Raw genomic sequence first — 15620 nt, 5'->3', positions numbered from 1 at the left:
TACAAGCCAGGCACTGGTGGTGCATGTCAGTAATCCTAGCTAATCAAGAGGCTGAGATCTGAGGATCATAGTTTAAAGCCTGCCAGAACAGAAAGCCTCTGAGACTCTTATTTCCAATTAACTACCCAAAAGAAATGGAAGTGAAGCTGTTGCTCAAGTGGTAGAGTGCTATCCTTGAGCAAAAGGAGCTGGACAGTGCCCAGATCCTAAGTTTAAGTCCCAGAAACACACTCCTAAAAAACATAGAAAAAAAGAAACTAACATACAAGAAGATTTTCAAAAGTCTACCTATAGCATACAGCTCATTTTCTAGCATATATCCTACTATATTTCCATTAAATTTTCAGATAGACATGTCACCTGAAGAAAACAATACAGTTTCTAGGAAATGAAAAAAAAAAGAATCATTGTGTGTATAAAATTCTCTTCTTGGAACTAGAGATGTAACTCAGTAGTACAACACTTATTTAGCAAGTACAAGTCCCAAAGTCCTGGGGCTTGAATTCAGGGTCTGGGCACTGTCCCTGAGGTTCTTTTGCTCAAGGCACTCTACCACCACTTGAGCCACAGTGTGTATATATTACTGAGGAACTGAACCCAGCGCTTCATGAATGTAAGGCAAGCACTCTACCACTAAGCCACCTTCCTAGCTCACAATAACCATTTAAAAAAATTTTTCCTTTACAACAAACTTTTTATCTAAAAAATTTAAAAACTGAAGAAAACCTAGAGGAAAAACAGAAGAAAATATGAAGTCTTTTAGCTGAAACTTTTGATATCACACTGACTATATACTTGATGGGCTAATAACCATTATTGACAACTTATGTCACTAATAAGCCATCCCAAAGAAAAGTCATATAAATGCCATATAAAAAGGAAAAAAAAAAACAAGAAAGATAAATAATGCTAAAAAAAAAAAAAAGACTATCAAGCCTTACTAGTCTTTGAAGGAGAGATAAGCGTAGTGGTACACTTGGGAAGTTCACAGAGGAGAACTTTGGATCTAAAGCCAGCGTGGACCTATGTAGTCTCCAGACCACCTGGGATACAAAAATGATTTTTGCTGGTGCTGGTAGCTCACACCCATAATCGTTGTTATTCAGGAGGCTAAGATCTACAGACCTTGTTTCAAAGCCAGCTGGGGCAGGAAAGTTTGTGATACTCTTATCTCCAATAAACTACTCAGAAAAAGCCAGAAGTGGCATTGTGGCTCAAATGGTTGAGCTCTAACCTTGAGGGAAAAAAAAAAAAAAAAAAAAAAAAAAGCTCAGGGACGGAGCCTAGGCCCTGAGTTCAAGTCCCAGGACCCACGCATCCAACTCCCACTCAACACATGATTTTAAAAAGTACAACTGATACAAGACTTTAGAATAATGCCTATTGAAAATCAAGGTTAAAAAAAAATCTTCATTTAAAGAGCTATCTTGATAGAAAGCAGTGGTGGCTCATACTTGTAATTCTTGCTGCATAAGAGGCAGAGATTATAAGGATCTTGGTTAAAGGCCAGCCCATCCCGATCTCAACCAATAAAAACCTGCATATGGTTCTATACACCTGTAATCTTACTTAGTTCATAGAAAGTATAAATAGGATCACAGTCCAGGTCAGTCCAGGCAAAAATGAGAATCTATTTAAAAAATTAAATATAAACAAAAAAAGCTAAGTGTGTACCAACCTTGCAAATCTAAGAAGTGAAAGGCCCTTAGTTCAAACCTTAGAACCATGAAAAAAACAAAAATTTCATGAAGCCTTAAAACACAGAAAATGACACATTAAAAGAGAATAAAACTGTTAAAAAAACAAACCAATCATTTGTGATATTCAAGGTAACTGAAAACCTAAGCATAGAATAGTAATAAAGAGTTATGTATTATATTATTTGAAATTTGAATATCATATTTTAAGAAACTCTTTAGTGACACTATGGTGTGTTGATATGATAACTGAGATTTACTTTAAAAAAGTATGAAAGATGGCTAGTAATGAAACCAGTTTAGCATGAGTTGATAATATTGAAGCTGGATGATGAGTACCTAAGTTATAGCTTTCTGTCTGTACTTCTAGTTTGAAGCTTATAAAATGTACACAAATCAAAATTCTAAATGTTTCTCCCTGAACTTTAACTTTCTGTTTTCATTGTTGCTAAGTGCAACAACAAATTCATTCATTCAATCTAGATTTCCTGTGAGATTGGGCTTTATAGGTGCTTGTATAAAGCAAGTGGTAAATATTGTATGTTTAAAAATGTGTCTGTGCACAGTAAACCTATAGAACAGAAGTAACAATAATTAACATTTTAATCAAATGAATTTAGACCCCTTTTTCTCTTCTACTACACTCTAGTTTTAATATTAGGAAACCATTCAAAAATTTTATTTCAGTGAATTTCCGGAAATTAAGTAATCACTTAATCACAATCAAAAAAAAAAAAAAAAAAAGAACCTTGGGGAAGGGAGGGAGGGAGGGGATGGTAGGGGGAAAACAATGGAGGGGGTAACAATGTTCAAGAGGAAGTGGAAGTGTACTCATTACCTCACTCATGTAACTGTAACCCTCTGTATAGTATCTTTACAATAAAAAAAAATTATTTCATTCAAACAATGAATTTGACAAGCAAAATTACAACATCATCTCTGGAACCCTACATTGTGTTATGTAGCAAAAAAGGGATTTTGAAAGTATGATTAAGGATGCTCGAATTAGCTTGCATCATCCAAGGAGGCCCTTAGAAAGAGTTTAGTGGGAGATTTGATTATAGAAGAAGCACAGCACATCACAGAACAGAATCAGATATTGGATAAACTGAGGCAAAAAGCCAAGGAATGCAGGGAATGCTAGGAACTGGAACAAGTAAAACATCTTCTCTCCTGGATTCTCCAGAATGGACCATGTTGCAGCACTTTGATCTTAACTGTGTCAGATCCAGGGTTGGAATTCTCATGTTCAAAACTGTGATCGAACAATTTATGTTGTTATAAGCACTAAATTTGTAGAACTTGTTAGAGTACTGAGGTTTGAACTGAAGTGCTTATTTTGTTTGGCAGTCAATCTACAATGTGCCTGGAGCCCCTTTTCAAATGGGGTCTTGTTTTTTTTGTCTGAACTGACCACAAACCCTTTCTGTACCACACCCATTGTTTATTGATTGATATGGAATCCTGTGAACTTCTAATCCCAAACTGGCCAGGAACAGCCATCCTTTTGATATCAACCTCCCATGTAGCTGGATGACAGGCAAATGCTAAGATGCCTAGCTATTGCTTATAGAGGGGGGAGTCTCATGGACTTATTGCACAGGTTGGACTTGAAATTACATCCTCCATCTCTGTCCCCAACACAGCTAGTATCACAGACATGAAGCAGTGGTGCCTAACTCAATAAGACATCTTTTTCACCTATTGCAAAAACTCATATGCAACTTGAAAGAACAAAGGCTAACGTTGATAAAACAAAAATCAGATATCCATTATCTGTAAAAAAATCAAGTTTATCCAAAATACCTGAGACCATTTCTAGTCAGATTTGAAATTTTTTACATTTTCCAATATTTTCCCAGACTTTACTGGGCTAATTATTCCTCATTGAAAATCATAAATTAGAAATCCTTTTAAATTTAGAACTGTTTGGACTGTTCCTGAGTTTCAGATTTTGGAGCACTCCAGATTTCTTATAGTCAAGAGTGGAGAGACTAAACTTCCATATAACATTTCATTAAACAGGTGAGGCACAAACATCTAACAATGAAGAGACTTCATTTTGTTCTCAGAAGTAAACTGTAACAACTAAGGACACATATTTTCAAATCCTCATCAATATTCAAGAACCATGAAAAGGTCATTGAATTAATTTTATAAGTTTATTTTGTAGTTTCCTCTAATATAGATCTTCTGATATTTCACCAACATCCTAAATAACTATTTCATGTGAATTAGAGAACATGTAATATGAAAAGCCACAAACACAAAAGTCATTGCAAGATATTTCATTAGAGTGCACAATCATTATTCTGCTATCACTTAACAGTCCGTAAATGAAATAATATGTGAAGAAATTAAATTTCATGATTAAAATTTTTGCATTCATTAAGAGAATGATAAATCTATGTTCATATATTTGTGGTTTTATTTGAATTTTTTTTTTTTGGTATGGTGTATGGGATTGCCTATAGGTAGGACTCTTACCACTTAAACTATACCTCCAGCCCTTTCATTTTTATTTTATTTTGAGAAAAGATCTTGCTAAATTTAATAGGGTTGGCCTTTAAACTCTCAAACTCCTTGCCTCTACTGTTACTCTTCAGAAGCTAGAATTATAGATGCAAATCACCACCTAGCTTTTTTTTTTTTAATTGGGGAGAGGTCGGGGGGAAGGTTGTTGGATGTCGGGCTTGAATTTAGGTCCTGTATATCTGAGCTATTTTGCTCAATATTAGTGCTCTACCACTTTGAGCCACAGTTCCACTTCCTGTGTTTTGGTAGTTACCGGGAGATAAATGTTTCCTGGACTTTTCTGCCTGGGCTGACTTTGAACTGTGATCCTCAGATTGTAGCCTCCTGAATAGCTAGGTTTACAGGGGTGAGTCACTTGCACCCAGCTGATAAATTTTTTTATAAAATCGAAAAAATTTAAACTTCTAAATAAAGATGCTTTTGTTAACTGACTAACATATTTTTAAGAAGATTTACAAGATTCTGAAGGAATAATGCCTTTTGAAATGAACTGCTGATGGTGTTAAGATATTATCAAGAACAGATTTATCAATTGCTTCTAAACTTTAAATTGTAACATACCAGTTCCTTCTTTTCCCTCTCTATCTTCTGGTTTTTAGGGATTGAAAGTTAGGATCTTCTGCTTGTTTGGCTCACATATTGCCACTTGAGTCACTCCTCCAGTCTTGCTTTTGTTGGTTATTTTGGAGATGGAGTCTTAGGGACTTTTCTGTCCTGGCTGGCTTTAAACTGAAATCCTCTTATTCTTGGTCTCCCAGGTTGCATATGTAATGGGCTCCAAATTATTTTTGCATTTGACCAATAATTAAATGCAATTACTATTCTTTAGAGAAGAGTCTTAAATGAGTTTTAAAAATCCATCATTTTATAACAAAGTAATAGGAACATAATAGGTGCCAGAGAAAGAGCCTTCTGAATATGAATTGAAATTCAATAAGGCTTTGTATGATAAATTCAATTCAGCAGTTCAACTCTTATGAGCCCTCCCTCCTTCACTCCCTGGTTATACTGTGTGTTGAACGCAGGGCCTCTAGCTTTCTAGGCAGGTGTTCTATTTTTTTTTTTTTGGTCAGTCGTGGGGCTTGAACTCTGGTCCTGGGCGCTGTCCCTCAGCTCTTCAGCTCAAGGTGAGCGCTCTACCACTTGAGCTACAGCGCCACTTCCGGTTTTCTGGTGGTTTATTGGAGATAGGAGTCTCACGGTCTCTCCTGCCCGGGCTGGCTTTGAACCGCGATCCTCAGATCTCAGCCTCCTGAGTAGCTAGGATTACAGGCATGAGCCACCAGCGCCTGGCTATAGGCAGGTGTTCTATTGAGTCACACACCAAGCTCTTTTTGCTTTGATTATATTTGGGATAGAATCTCACAGTTTAACCCAGGGCCTGTCTAAACCCTTCATTATTCTCCTTTTTATGTTTCCCATGAAGGTAGGAAAAAAGGTAAGTGCCACTCAGTTACTGGATAAGATGGGATCTTACTTAATATTTTACTCAGGCTGGCCTCAACCTGAGACTTCCCTTGATTTCTGCTTTAAGTAGTTATACTTTTTTTTTTTTTTTGAGGCAGTGTCTCTCAGTGTACAGCCTTAGCTAGCCTCAAACTCATGATCCCGCTACCTCAGCCTCCTGACTTGTATCTCCAATTAACCAGCAAAGAGAGAGAAGTGGAATTGTGGCTCATGTGGTAGAGTGCTAGCCTTGAGTTTAAAAGCTATTCAAACTAGAATCTTCAACAAGTCATCCTGAGCACTGCACAAATTTCTAAATGTTCGGTGATTCAAGAAGGACTCTACTAGCTGGGTTCAACAATCATTACTTCCTACACATATTTCTTTAATAATCTTCCTGAGTCCAGATTTGCATTTTCCAATTTGTTCACCTAATGGCTGCTTAAATTAAATTATGTCACACAATGTCTTTCAAAAACTGGATTACAACTTTCCAAATATTTTCAGTTTCTGGTCTATCTAATTCATCTCACATATTTAACATGTCAATGCCATATTTTAAAATCCTATAGTTTCATAGTATATGATTAATTTATGAAGGCTTGTATTCACTCCACCCCCCCATAATTCCTTTAAGACTTAACTCAACTATTGTTTTCTCTGTAAATGTGAAGGCCAATACCATTACTTTTGTTGTAGCACTTGAACGGTATTACTTTAATACAAGGCTCCTCAAGTAGTAAATAAAGATGTTGAGTGGAAGCTGAAATGGAGATGGGAATGGAAGAAAACTGTAGTAGAAAGTAAGCTCTCCACATTTCTATAAGGAATTTCTGTGAATCAGTGCAGCTATATAAAATATGGCAAGCTGGGCACTGGTGGCTCACACCTGTAATCCTAGCTAATCAGGAGGCTGAGCTCTGAGGATCACAGTTCAAAGCCAGCCTGGGTGGGAAAGTCTGTGAGACTCTTATCTTCAATAAATCACTTGAAAACTGGAAGTGGCGCTGTGGCTCAAGCGATAGAGCGCTCGCCTTGAGCTGAAGAGCGCAAGGACAGCACCCAAGCCCAGAGTTCAAGCCCCACGACCAACCAACCAAATAAATAAATAAAATAAAATAAAATAAAATATGGCAATAAAATCTCTTCAGATGAGAAGATACAGGTTTATCATATCTCTACTGAAAATAATACAAAAACATTAAACTCTAATATTTTTCCTCCAAATACATTAATACTTATTCTCCAGACAGAAATTCCATTGTACACTTTCTAAATTATAGTTTAGTATTTCAAATTAAATTGGAAATCCTTTTTCTTCCTTTAGGCTCTTTAAATAATTAAAGATAATGTAAGATGATTTAACCACCCCTACATATTACTTACATTTTCCTCTGCCTCCAGTATATATCCTTTAGTTTCTAAATTCCTTTGATTTCAAATGCTTTACTCTGATTAATATGTAGAGCTATTTCTAGTTATCACATTTATTCCATTTCACTAGGATCAGAAGAGCACATGTGAAATTTCATAAAAGATCAGAAAAAATGAAGGAAAAGAATATATTTTCTATTATTTTTTAGCTAATTTATCATGTTAAAGATAGAAAAAATTAAAAAATTTTAGTAATGAAGATGTGACCTTTACTGCTATAAATTCATAAACTAGTACTCACTGTTACCTTGGCAAATGTTGACCCACGACCTTCTGACTCAATAGTAATAGTTTTTGTACGGCGTAATAAAATCTGATCAATGTCCTCTTCACAGAATTTGGAGCCTTCGTCTTCCTCCTCCATAATGGCACCATAAGCACCTCTTCTAAGCAAATCTTCTATTTCCTTTTTAGAAAGCTGCTGAATCTAAAATCAAAAAATTAATAATAATGATATTAACAATTGTTATTTTCAAAGTTCAGAATGAGAAAGTACCAAAAACATGACATTTCATGTTTACATTACTTTTGGGTTTGAGATGAATTTAAGAGAGAATTTACTGCAATATTACATTGAAATTGATTACTTTTCCTGGATATCTTAAAAATATGAATTACAAATCTGCCTGAAATGGCTTAAATTAAATGATAGCCTAAGGGAGCAGGAAATCTTTTAAATTCTTTAGTATTAAGACTCAATATTAGACAAAATATGATGGGGGAGGAGGGAAACACACAATTCATAATAATACAAAACCAACATATAACATTTTTAAAACTCTGCAAAATGTTTATAAAAATAACGTAGAAAATTTTACAAATTCAGATTTGTTATGCCATGATACAAATGTCCTACAAAGACAGCAAATCGTTTCTGTATTCAAAACATATTCTTAGAATTTATAGCTCTATAGCTCTGAGGTATTCTTAGGAATTAACTAACTAGCTCTATTCTCTAAATGCCTTTTTGAACAAACCAATGTCTTTAGTGTTCCTCTTTGAACAAAATGTAATGATAGAATACTAGAGATAAAACTGAGCATAAAGATAAAAATAACAGAACAAAAAACCCTAAAGTGAAAAGAAGGATACATACACCACCAACATTACTTTCTCTTCCACTCATGCTCTGTAGCACAGCTTTATCAAGGCCAAGTTTCAGACTGGCCCGGTCAAACATCTCTCTCTCATAGGAGTTACGAGTTACTAATCTGTAGACTTTAACTGCTTTGTCCTGACCAATTCTGTGGCAACGAGCTTGGGCCTAGGGATAAAAGAGAAGTTATACAATAATTTTTCCCACAAAAGGTATTTATTAGTGAACTAAATATACATATGTATATATTTATATGTATGCATAATACAACTGTGTGAAAATCTGTACACACATTTGCTAGAGACTTAAAAGCTCTACCACTGGAGACATGCCTCCAGCCCTAATTTTTTTTTTTTTTTTTTGGGTCCGGTTCTGGGGCCTGAACTCTGGGCCTGGGCACTGTCCCTCAGCTCTTCAGCTCAAGGCTAGCACTCCACCACTTGAGTCACAGCACAACTTCCGGCTTTTTTCCTTTTGCTTATATGGTGCTGAGGAATCGAACCCAGGGCCTCATGCATGCAAGGCAAGCACTCTACCACTGAGCCAACTTCCCAGCCCCTCCAGCCCTAATTTTTGTTGGTTAATTATAGGTGGAGTCTTGAGGACTTTTCTGCCTGGGCTGGCTGAAATCCTTGAGGTCAATTTTTTTTTCCCTACAGTAAGGGTCTTGTTGTATAGTCCATGCCAGCCTATGTACCTCAGAATATGTACCCCTTGCTATGTATTTCCAGCTAGCCTCAAACTTGTTATAATAGTCTTCCAAGTGCTAGTACTACAGGCTATCATGCCTGAATATGATCAGCTTTAAAAGTCTTTGAGTCCAAACTTAAATTACCAAGGTTTTCTGTATTTCAGGATCTTTTCAATCTATTTATGTTTCAGCTGGGTACCACTGAAATCGGAACAAAATCAAAGACGACTAACTATGGAGATCTAAGTTTTATTTAAATGGAAAAAAAACATGTCATGTACACATTAGAAGTGGACACATGAGATAATGGAGCTTTATATTTTTCCTACTACATTTAATTCTGAATCACAAGTCGTGTACACATTGTGTATATACTAGGGCTTGAACTCAAGGACTCTTACTCTGTTCAGCTTTTTCTCTGACTAGTACTTCTACCATTTGAGCTCTCCTTCCAACTTTGGCTTTTTCTGGTTAACTTAAGCACTTAAAATTTGTCTTCCTGGACTAGCTTTTCTCTGCTCTCAGCCTCTTAAGTAATTAACATTATAGGTGTGGGTAACTGGCACCCAGCCACATACATTTTCATATTCAACTCTTTGTTGAATACATTTTTATAATAGATGAAAGGTATTATTACCAAATGCCTTAATTGTATACATTAATACATGATGACCAGATAAAATTTTGATAAACAAATACTCATTTTAATGAAATTATAATTCTGGCTGTTTTTGCCAGTTCTGGGGCTTGAACTCAGGGCTTGGACCCTGTCTCTGAGCTTCTTTTGCTCAAGGATAATACTCTACCACTTGAACCACAGTGCTACTTCCAGCTTTTTCCATTTACGTGGTACTAAGGAATCAAATGCAGGACTTTATACATGCTAGGCATTCTACCATTAAACCACATTCTTATCCCCTAATTCTGATTCTTTAATTTCATTTATCAGTAAGTTATTGTAAGACCTTGGGTCTCTCAAGTTTCTATAACTTTTTGAAGGTTTATTTGCAGTGCTGGAGACTGAACCAAATACCTCACATTTTAAAGAATAGAAACACCTACTCAACTATGTATACCATTGTATAAGTTAACATATTTCATGTAGACTTTTTTTTTTTTTGGGTCAGTCGTGAGGCTTGAACACTGGGCCTGGGTGCAATCCCTGAGCTCTTCAGCTCAAGCTAGCGCTCTACCACTTGAGCCACAATGCCACTTCCAACACATATTTTATTTTATTTTATTTTATTTTCCAACACATATTTTAAAATATATTTTATTATGTATAATAGTCAATGTTAATTTCGCTAGCTTTGGTTGGAATAGATATTTCTAAGGGAAATAAAAGTAAATTTCCAGGGACTGGGAAGGTGGCTCAGTGGTAGAGTGCTTGCCTTGCATGCCTGAGGCCTCAGCACCATATAAGCAAAAAGAAAAAAAGCCGGAAGTGGCGCTGTGGCTCAAGTGGTAGAGCGCTAGCCTTCAGCTGAAGAGCTGAGGGACAACGCCCAGGCCCAGAGTTCAGGCCCCATGACCGGACCCCCCCCCCAAAAAAAGTAAATTTCCAAAAATAGTTATGTGAACAATTACATTCCTTGTTATACAATGCATTTATTACCTGAAGGTCATTTTGAGGATTCCAATCAGAATCAAAAATTATACATGTATCAGCTGCAGTTAAGTTGATGCCCAGCCCACCAGCTCGGGTACAAAGGAGAAAAACAAATCGATCTGAATCAGGTTTACTAAATCGATCTATTGCAGCTTGTCGGAGATTCCCTCTGACTCTTCCATCAATTCGCTCATATAAATATCTATTGAAATGAGATGAAATAAATTTAAATAGGTGAATATAATGTAAATGAAGACAGAGTTAATCAATGCCAATTTTCTAGCAACATATGGTCAGTATAAAATTAAAAGCATGATTATCCCAATTATTTTCTAAGGTTCTATAATTCTTGGTATTAGTACTAAGGAGGAAACATAAAGTGATATAAATACAAAATATTTGTATTCTTGGCTGAAAAGTAGAATAGCCACTTTGGGAAGTTGGAATGACAACTATCCTGCCAATCTCATCATCTCATCAAGATCCCTGCATTGCTAGATTATATTCCACTCTACCATGCCAGGCTTGTAGGTTCAAATGAGGCTTAAATAACTTTTTGCCTGAACTAGCTTTCAAGTTGCAATCTTCCCTTACAGTCTCCTTCTGAATAGCGGGAATTAGAGGTGTGACTACTGTACCAGACATACCCCAATACACACCTTTTACTGAGGACTGAACACAGGGCCTCTGGCAAGTGAGACAAAGTCCCTATCAGGTCAGTGGTCTCTGCTACTTTTTCTTGTTAAGTTTCCTTGTAAAGGTAGTTCAGATTATCCTGGAATTCATTTGTTAGCCAAAACAGGCCTCAAACTCACAATCTTGCTTCAGCTGCTCAAGTGTGGGGATTACATGTATGAATTACCATGTACAGCTTTATGGAAGACTTTGCATTTTGAAGATGGTTGCCTAAAATATAAGCTCATGCAAGGTCTCACTATGATAGCATTCACAAATCAAGTAGGTCTCATTCCTATAGTGAAACAACATGCATCAAACTTAATAACACACTCAATATAACTGGTAATTCAGTGAGTTGTGGAGACTATATTTACCTTTTATGTATGAGATAGTCTTCCAGGATATCAAGGCAGCGAACCATCTGAGAGAAGATGAGTACTTTATGACCTCCTGCTTTCATTTTGGGAAGCAATTTGTCAATTAAAACCAATTTACCAGCAGATTGGATCATTGCTTGAAGGTGAAAATCAGAAGCAGCTGGATTATATGTATCTCTAAATTCACCAAGTATTTTTTCCTCGGCACCTGTGACAGAAATAAGAGACAATAGGAGCAATGTAACAACTGCAGATGGGGCTGGGAAGTTGGCTCAGTGGTAGAGCGCTTGCTTTGCATGCCTGAGGCCCTGGGTTTGATTCCTCAGCACCACATAAACAAAAAGAGAAAAGCCGGAAGTGGTGCTGTGACTCAAGTGGTAGAGCGCTAGCCTTGAGCTGAAGAGCTGAGGGACTGTGTCCAGGCCTAGAGTTCAGGCTCCACAACTGGACCACTCCCCCCAAAAAAAAACAACAACAAACAACTGCAGATAATTCCCAAATGCTTTAATATATATCAGAGTAAGTATTCCTTATGATACTGATGACAATTTACTGATGACAAATACATTGCTTTTATAGCAATTGAAGACTTAATCTCTACCAACACTAGATTGGTAATTCTACAGAAGACAAATATGATGTTAGAATCTTTTACTTTTCCAGATACCTGAAGTAACATCTGGTATAAATTTCTGTGTGCTAAATGTTTAGGGCATGATAAGAAGGAATTAATAAAATTGTGGTCTTAATATATAGATACAATTATCTAATTAAAATACAAATATCTAATCTCTAAATATCAACCATTAGCACTGATAACTGAAGGCTGCTCATAACTAAGCTTTCAGAAAATCTACATCTGAATTAAGAGCCTCTTAGTGTTCTTTTCCTCAGCCTTTCTATCATACTAGAAATAATGTTAGTTCTAGCTTTTCTAGAATACTAAAATCTAGTAGAAAGGTTCTTGGGTAAAGTGGCTGAGGAGTCCAATAGAGTGAATGGAAAGACCTAAACACTATAAAGACAGAACACTGGCAGAGAACCTGAAATGATCTTAGGAAGTATTACTAGCACAAAACTGCTAATAGGAAGCCAGGCACTGATGGCTTCTACATGTCATTCTACCTATTCAGGAAGCTGAGATATGAGAATCGTTGTTTGAAGCCAGCCTGGCAGGAAAGTCTGTGACACTCTTATTTCCAATAAACTACTTAGAAAAAGTCAGAGAGGCACTGTGGCTCAAGTGGTAGAGCGCTTGCCTTGACACAAAGAAGTTCGGGGACAGTACCTAGCCTTTGGGCTACAGGGAGGGCAAAAAACAAACAACAACAACAAAAACACCCCAAACAAACAACAACTAATATTAATAGGAGGATACTGACAGGAAACAAGGTAATAAGTAAATGTCAAAATTCAAAAAAAAAAAAATGCTTTTGCTACCTTCTTCCCTGAGGAGAATTAAATTAAAGGAGAATTCCACTCTAAGACATTGTAAAACCCTGGTAGTCTTAAAAGAGTAGAATGAAGGTTTTCACAAGCACAACAGTGATGTTTTGATTATTTATTCACATTACTAGTTTAAAGAAAAAAAAATTGTTGCAACTTGTTTTAATTACCTTTAATAAGATATGGATGATTACAGCATTTCCTGAGCTCCATCATGGTATTGACCAAGTTAGGTACATTAGTTTGTCCTACTCCTTTGGATAAAAATGAAAAGTTCTTCTCCAAAATAGCCCTGTAGTATTTCTTTTGTATGTTAGTAAGCTCAACTTCAATGATGGTTTCTTCCTTAGGTGCTAATTTCTTTTCTACATCTTCCTTTAATCGCCTCAACATCATTGGTTTCAGAATGGCCTGAAGTTTCTGCACCTGAAAAAAAAAGGTGATGGAAACATACAGTAATAATATACACATTCCTTGTTCCTTGATGATGACAATGATAATAATAATAACAACAACTACAATGAAGGATTTGATATGCAATAGGATACCTGTTCCTCTGTTTTAAGATCTCCAAATTCTTGCAAAAATGTTGATTCAGAAGGAAACCTTAAAGGTTCAAGAAAATGAAGAAGACTGAATAGTTCTTCAACTGTATTTTGGAGAGGAGTGCCAGTCAAAAGGACCTTGTGTTCCTATAGAAACCAAGAACAATTATATCAAATACAAAGGTACTAAAACTAGATAGAAGCTGATTTAAGTTACCAAATGTTCATTGTTTAAAAATCAAGTATTGCCAGGGGGATAGCTTGAGGCCCTGAGTTCAAGTCCCAGTACCAGAACACAGAAAGTTTTTATAATCTTGTAAAGATCTCAATTTCTATTATATACTTAACCTAGCCAAGCCTGTAAAAATCCCCAATTTTTTATGAAATATATTGTAAATGTTCTTAAAGAAACAAAGGTTTTTAAGAACCAAAAGACACAGAAGTGGAGCAGTGGCTCAAATGGTAGAATGCTAACCTTGAGCAAAAATGCTCAGGGAGCCCGGAACCCATGACTTACACCTGTAATCCCAGCAACTCAGGCTGAGATCTGAAGATCTCGGTTCAAAGACAATCTGGGCAGGAAAGTTGTCAGACTTTTATCTCCAATTAACCACAAGAAAACTACAAGTGGCATTGTGGCGCAAAATGGCAGAGTGCTGGCTTTGAGCAAAAAAGCTCAGGAACAGCATCCAGGCTCTGAGTTCAATCCCCAGAACCAAACAAAAAAGAAAAGCCCAAGGACAGTGCCCTGGTCCTAAGTTCAAGTCCTAGGACAAGAGAGACAAAAAATAGAACGAAAAGAGAGTTTCTCTATTTTGCATTCAAATATTATTACTATGAAAATTTGTGCTCACTCTGCGCAATGCGGATGATCAGACATTTAAGTTTTCAGAGCACAACAAGCTATCAAATGACTAAAGTGATAATCTACAAATATAAAACACTAAACAAAATAGTCTTTTAAAGTAGAACAGACTGAAATTAAACATCCTAAAGGGAAATAAAGAGTATTTTAAGAGTACCACAAATTATCATTTGCAAGTTGGCTTCACAATACATTATGTTCCCAAACTATATAAATACATATTGGTGAATCTGTACATATGCATACAATAGTAAGTAGTACTAGAAAGATAAACACTGAATTTTAAAACGTAGTTAGAATTCAAACTGGGTGTCAATATAGATGATGAGGGATTAAAAGGAACACTTTAATCATTTATTGCATTTATGTATTAAGCTTATTTCTTTGAGTACAAATATAGAAATTACATGATCTTAATTAAAAAATTGAATTTTTATTTACAAAATAAAATTTGTTTAAAAATTGAATTTTAAAAGAATCAAACTAACAAGATGATGACTAAGAAATTTCAAAATCAATCATGGTAAGTGCAGAGCTATTTAGGAACTTTTATTTCTATATCTCTATTTAGACCTAAATAATATCATTTTGATATAAGGACTTTTTATTAAAGAATTTGTAGGATTAAAACTTAAGAAATTATTTACTTTCCAGTAGTACAATTCTACACATTTTTTTGGAAATGTTAGTCAAGGTCTTCTTAGAAAATTATGAATTTTTCCCCTTAATAAAATTTGAAAGATCAATTAACACACTCAATTATATTTATATAGTACTCAAATATATTTATACACTGACTATTCTCATTTTTACAGTACTGGGGGTTTTTTTTGTTTGGTTTTGGGGATTTTTTTGTGCTAGTACTAGGGTATGAACTCAGGGTCAGGACACTTTCTTTTAGCTTTTTAACTCAAGGCTGATGCTCTACCATTTGAGCCATACCTTACTTCTGGCCTTTTGCTGTTTAACTAAAGGTACAAGTCTCACAGATGTTGCTATCCAGGCTGGCTTTGAACTATAATCCTCAGATCTCAGCCTAGGATGATAGGTATGAGCCTCCAGCTCCTGGTTCAGTTCTGGAAACTTTAGGGATTCATGCTTGTTTAGCCAAAAGCTCTCCTACTTAAGATATGTCTCTAGTCTTCTATACTTAAAATTAATATATAATTTATTATTTAGTATAGTTACAAATTTTTACACT

General features: G+C 35.7%; 1 protein-coding gene across 9 annotated transcripts in view; it reads right to left on the bottom strand.

Annotated features, from left to right (window-relative positions):
- Positions 1-15620, bottom strand: part of Chd9 (chromodomain helicase DNA binding protein 9) — a 174005-nt gene that overhangs the window by 51661 nt on the left and 106724 nt on the right. For all 9 annotated transcript variants that reach the window (XM_069992293.1, XM_069992294.1, XM_069992292.1 and 6 more), the window contains 6 exons: positions 13558-13701; positions 13180-13435; positions 11561-11771; positions 10515-10710; positions 8209-8376; positions 7360-7539 (listed from right to left, as the gene is read on the bottom strand). In XM_069992293.1, coding sequence (XP_069848394.1) covers positions 7360-7539; positions 8209-8376; positions 10515-10710; positions 11561-11771; positions 13180-13435; positions 13558-13701 — 1155 coding nt within the window. The remainder of the gene's footprint in view (positions 1-7359; positions 7540-8208; positions 8377-10514; positions 10711-11560; positions 11772-13179; positions 13436-13557; positions 13702-15620) is intronic.

This window comes from Dipodomys merriami, unplaced genomic scaffold (genome assembly GCF_024711535.1).
Source record: "Dipodomys merriami isolate MVZ:Mamm:240054 unplaced genomic scaffold, mDipMer1.0.p SCAF_41, whole genome shotgun sequence".
In the NCBI taxonomy this organism is placed as follows: domain Eukaryota; kingdom Metazoa; phylum Chordata; class Mammalia; order Rodentia; family Heteromyidae; genus Dipodomys; species Dipodomys merriami.
This window is presented reverse-complemented; position numbering and strand designations above follow the sequence as displayed.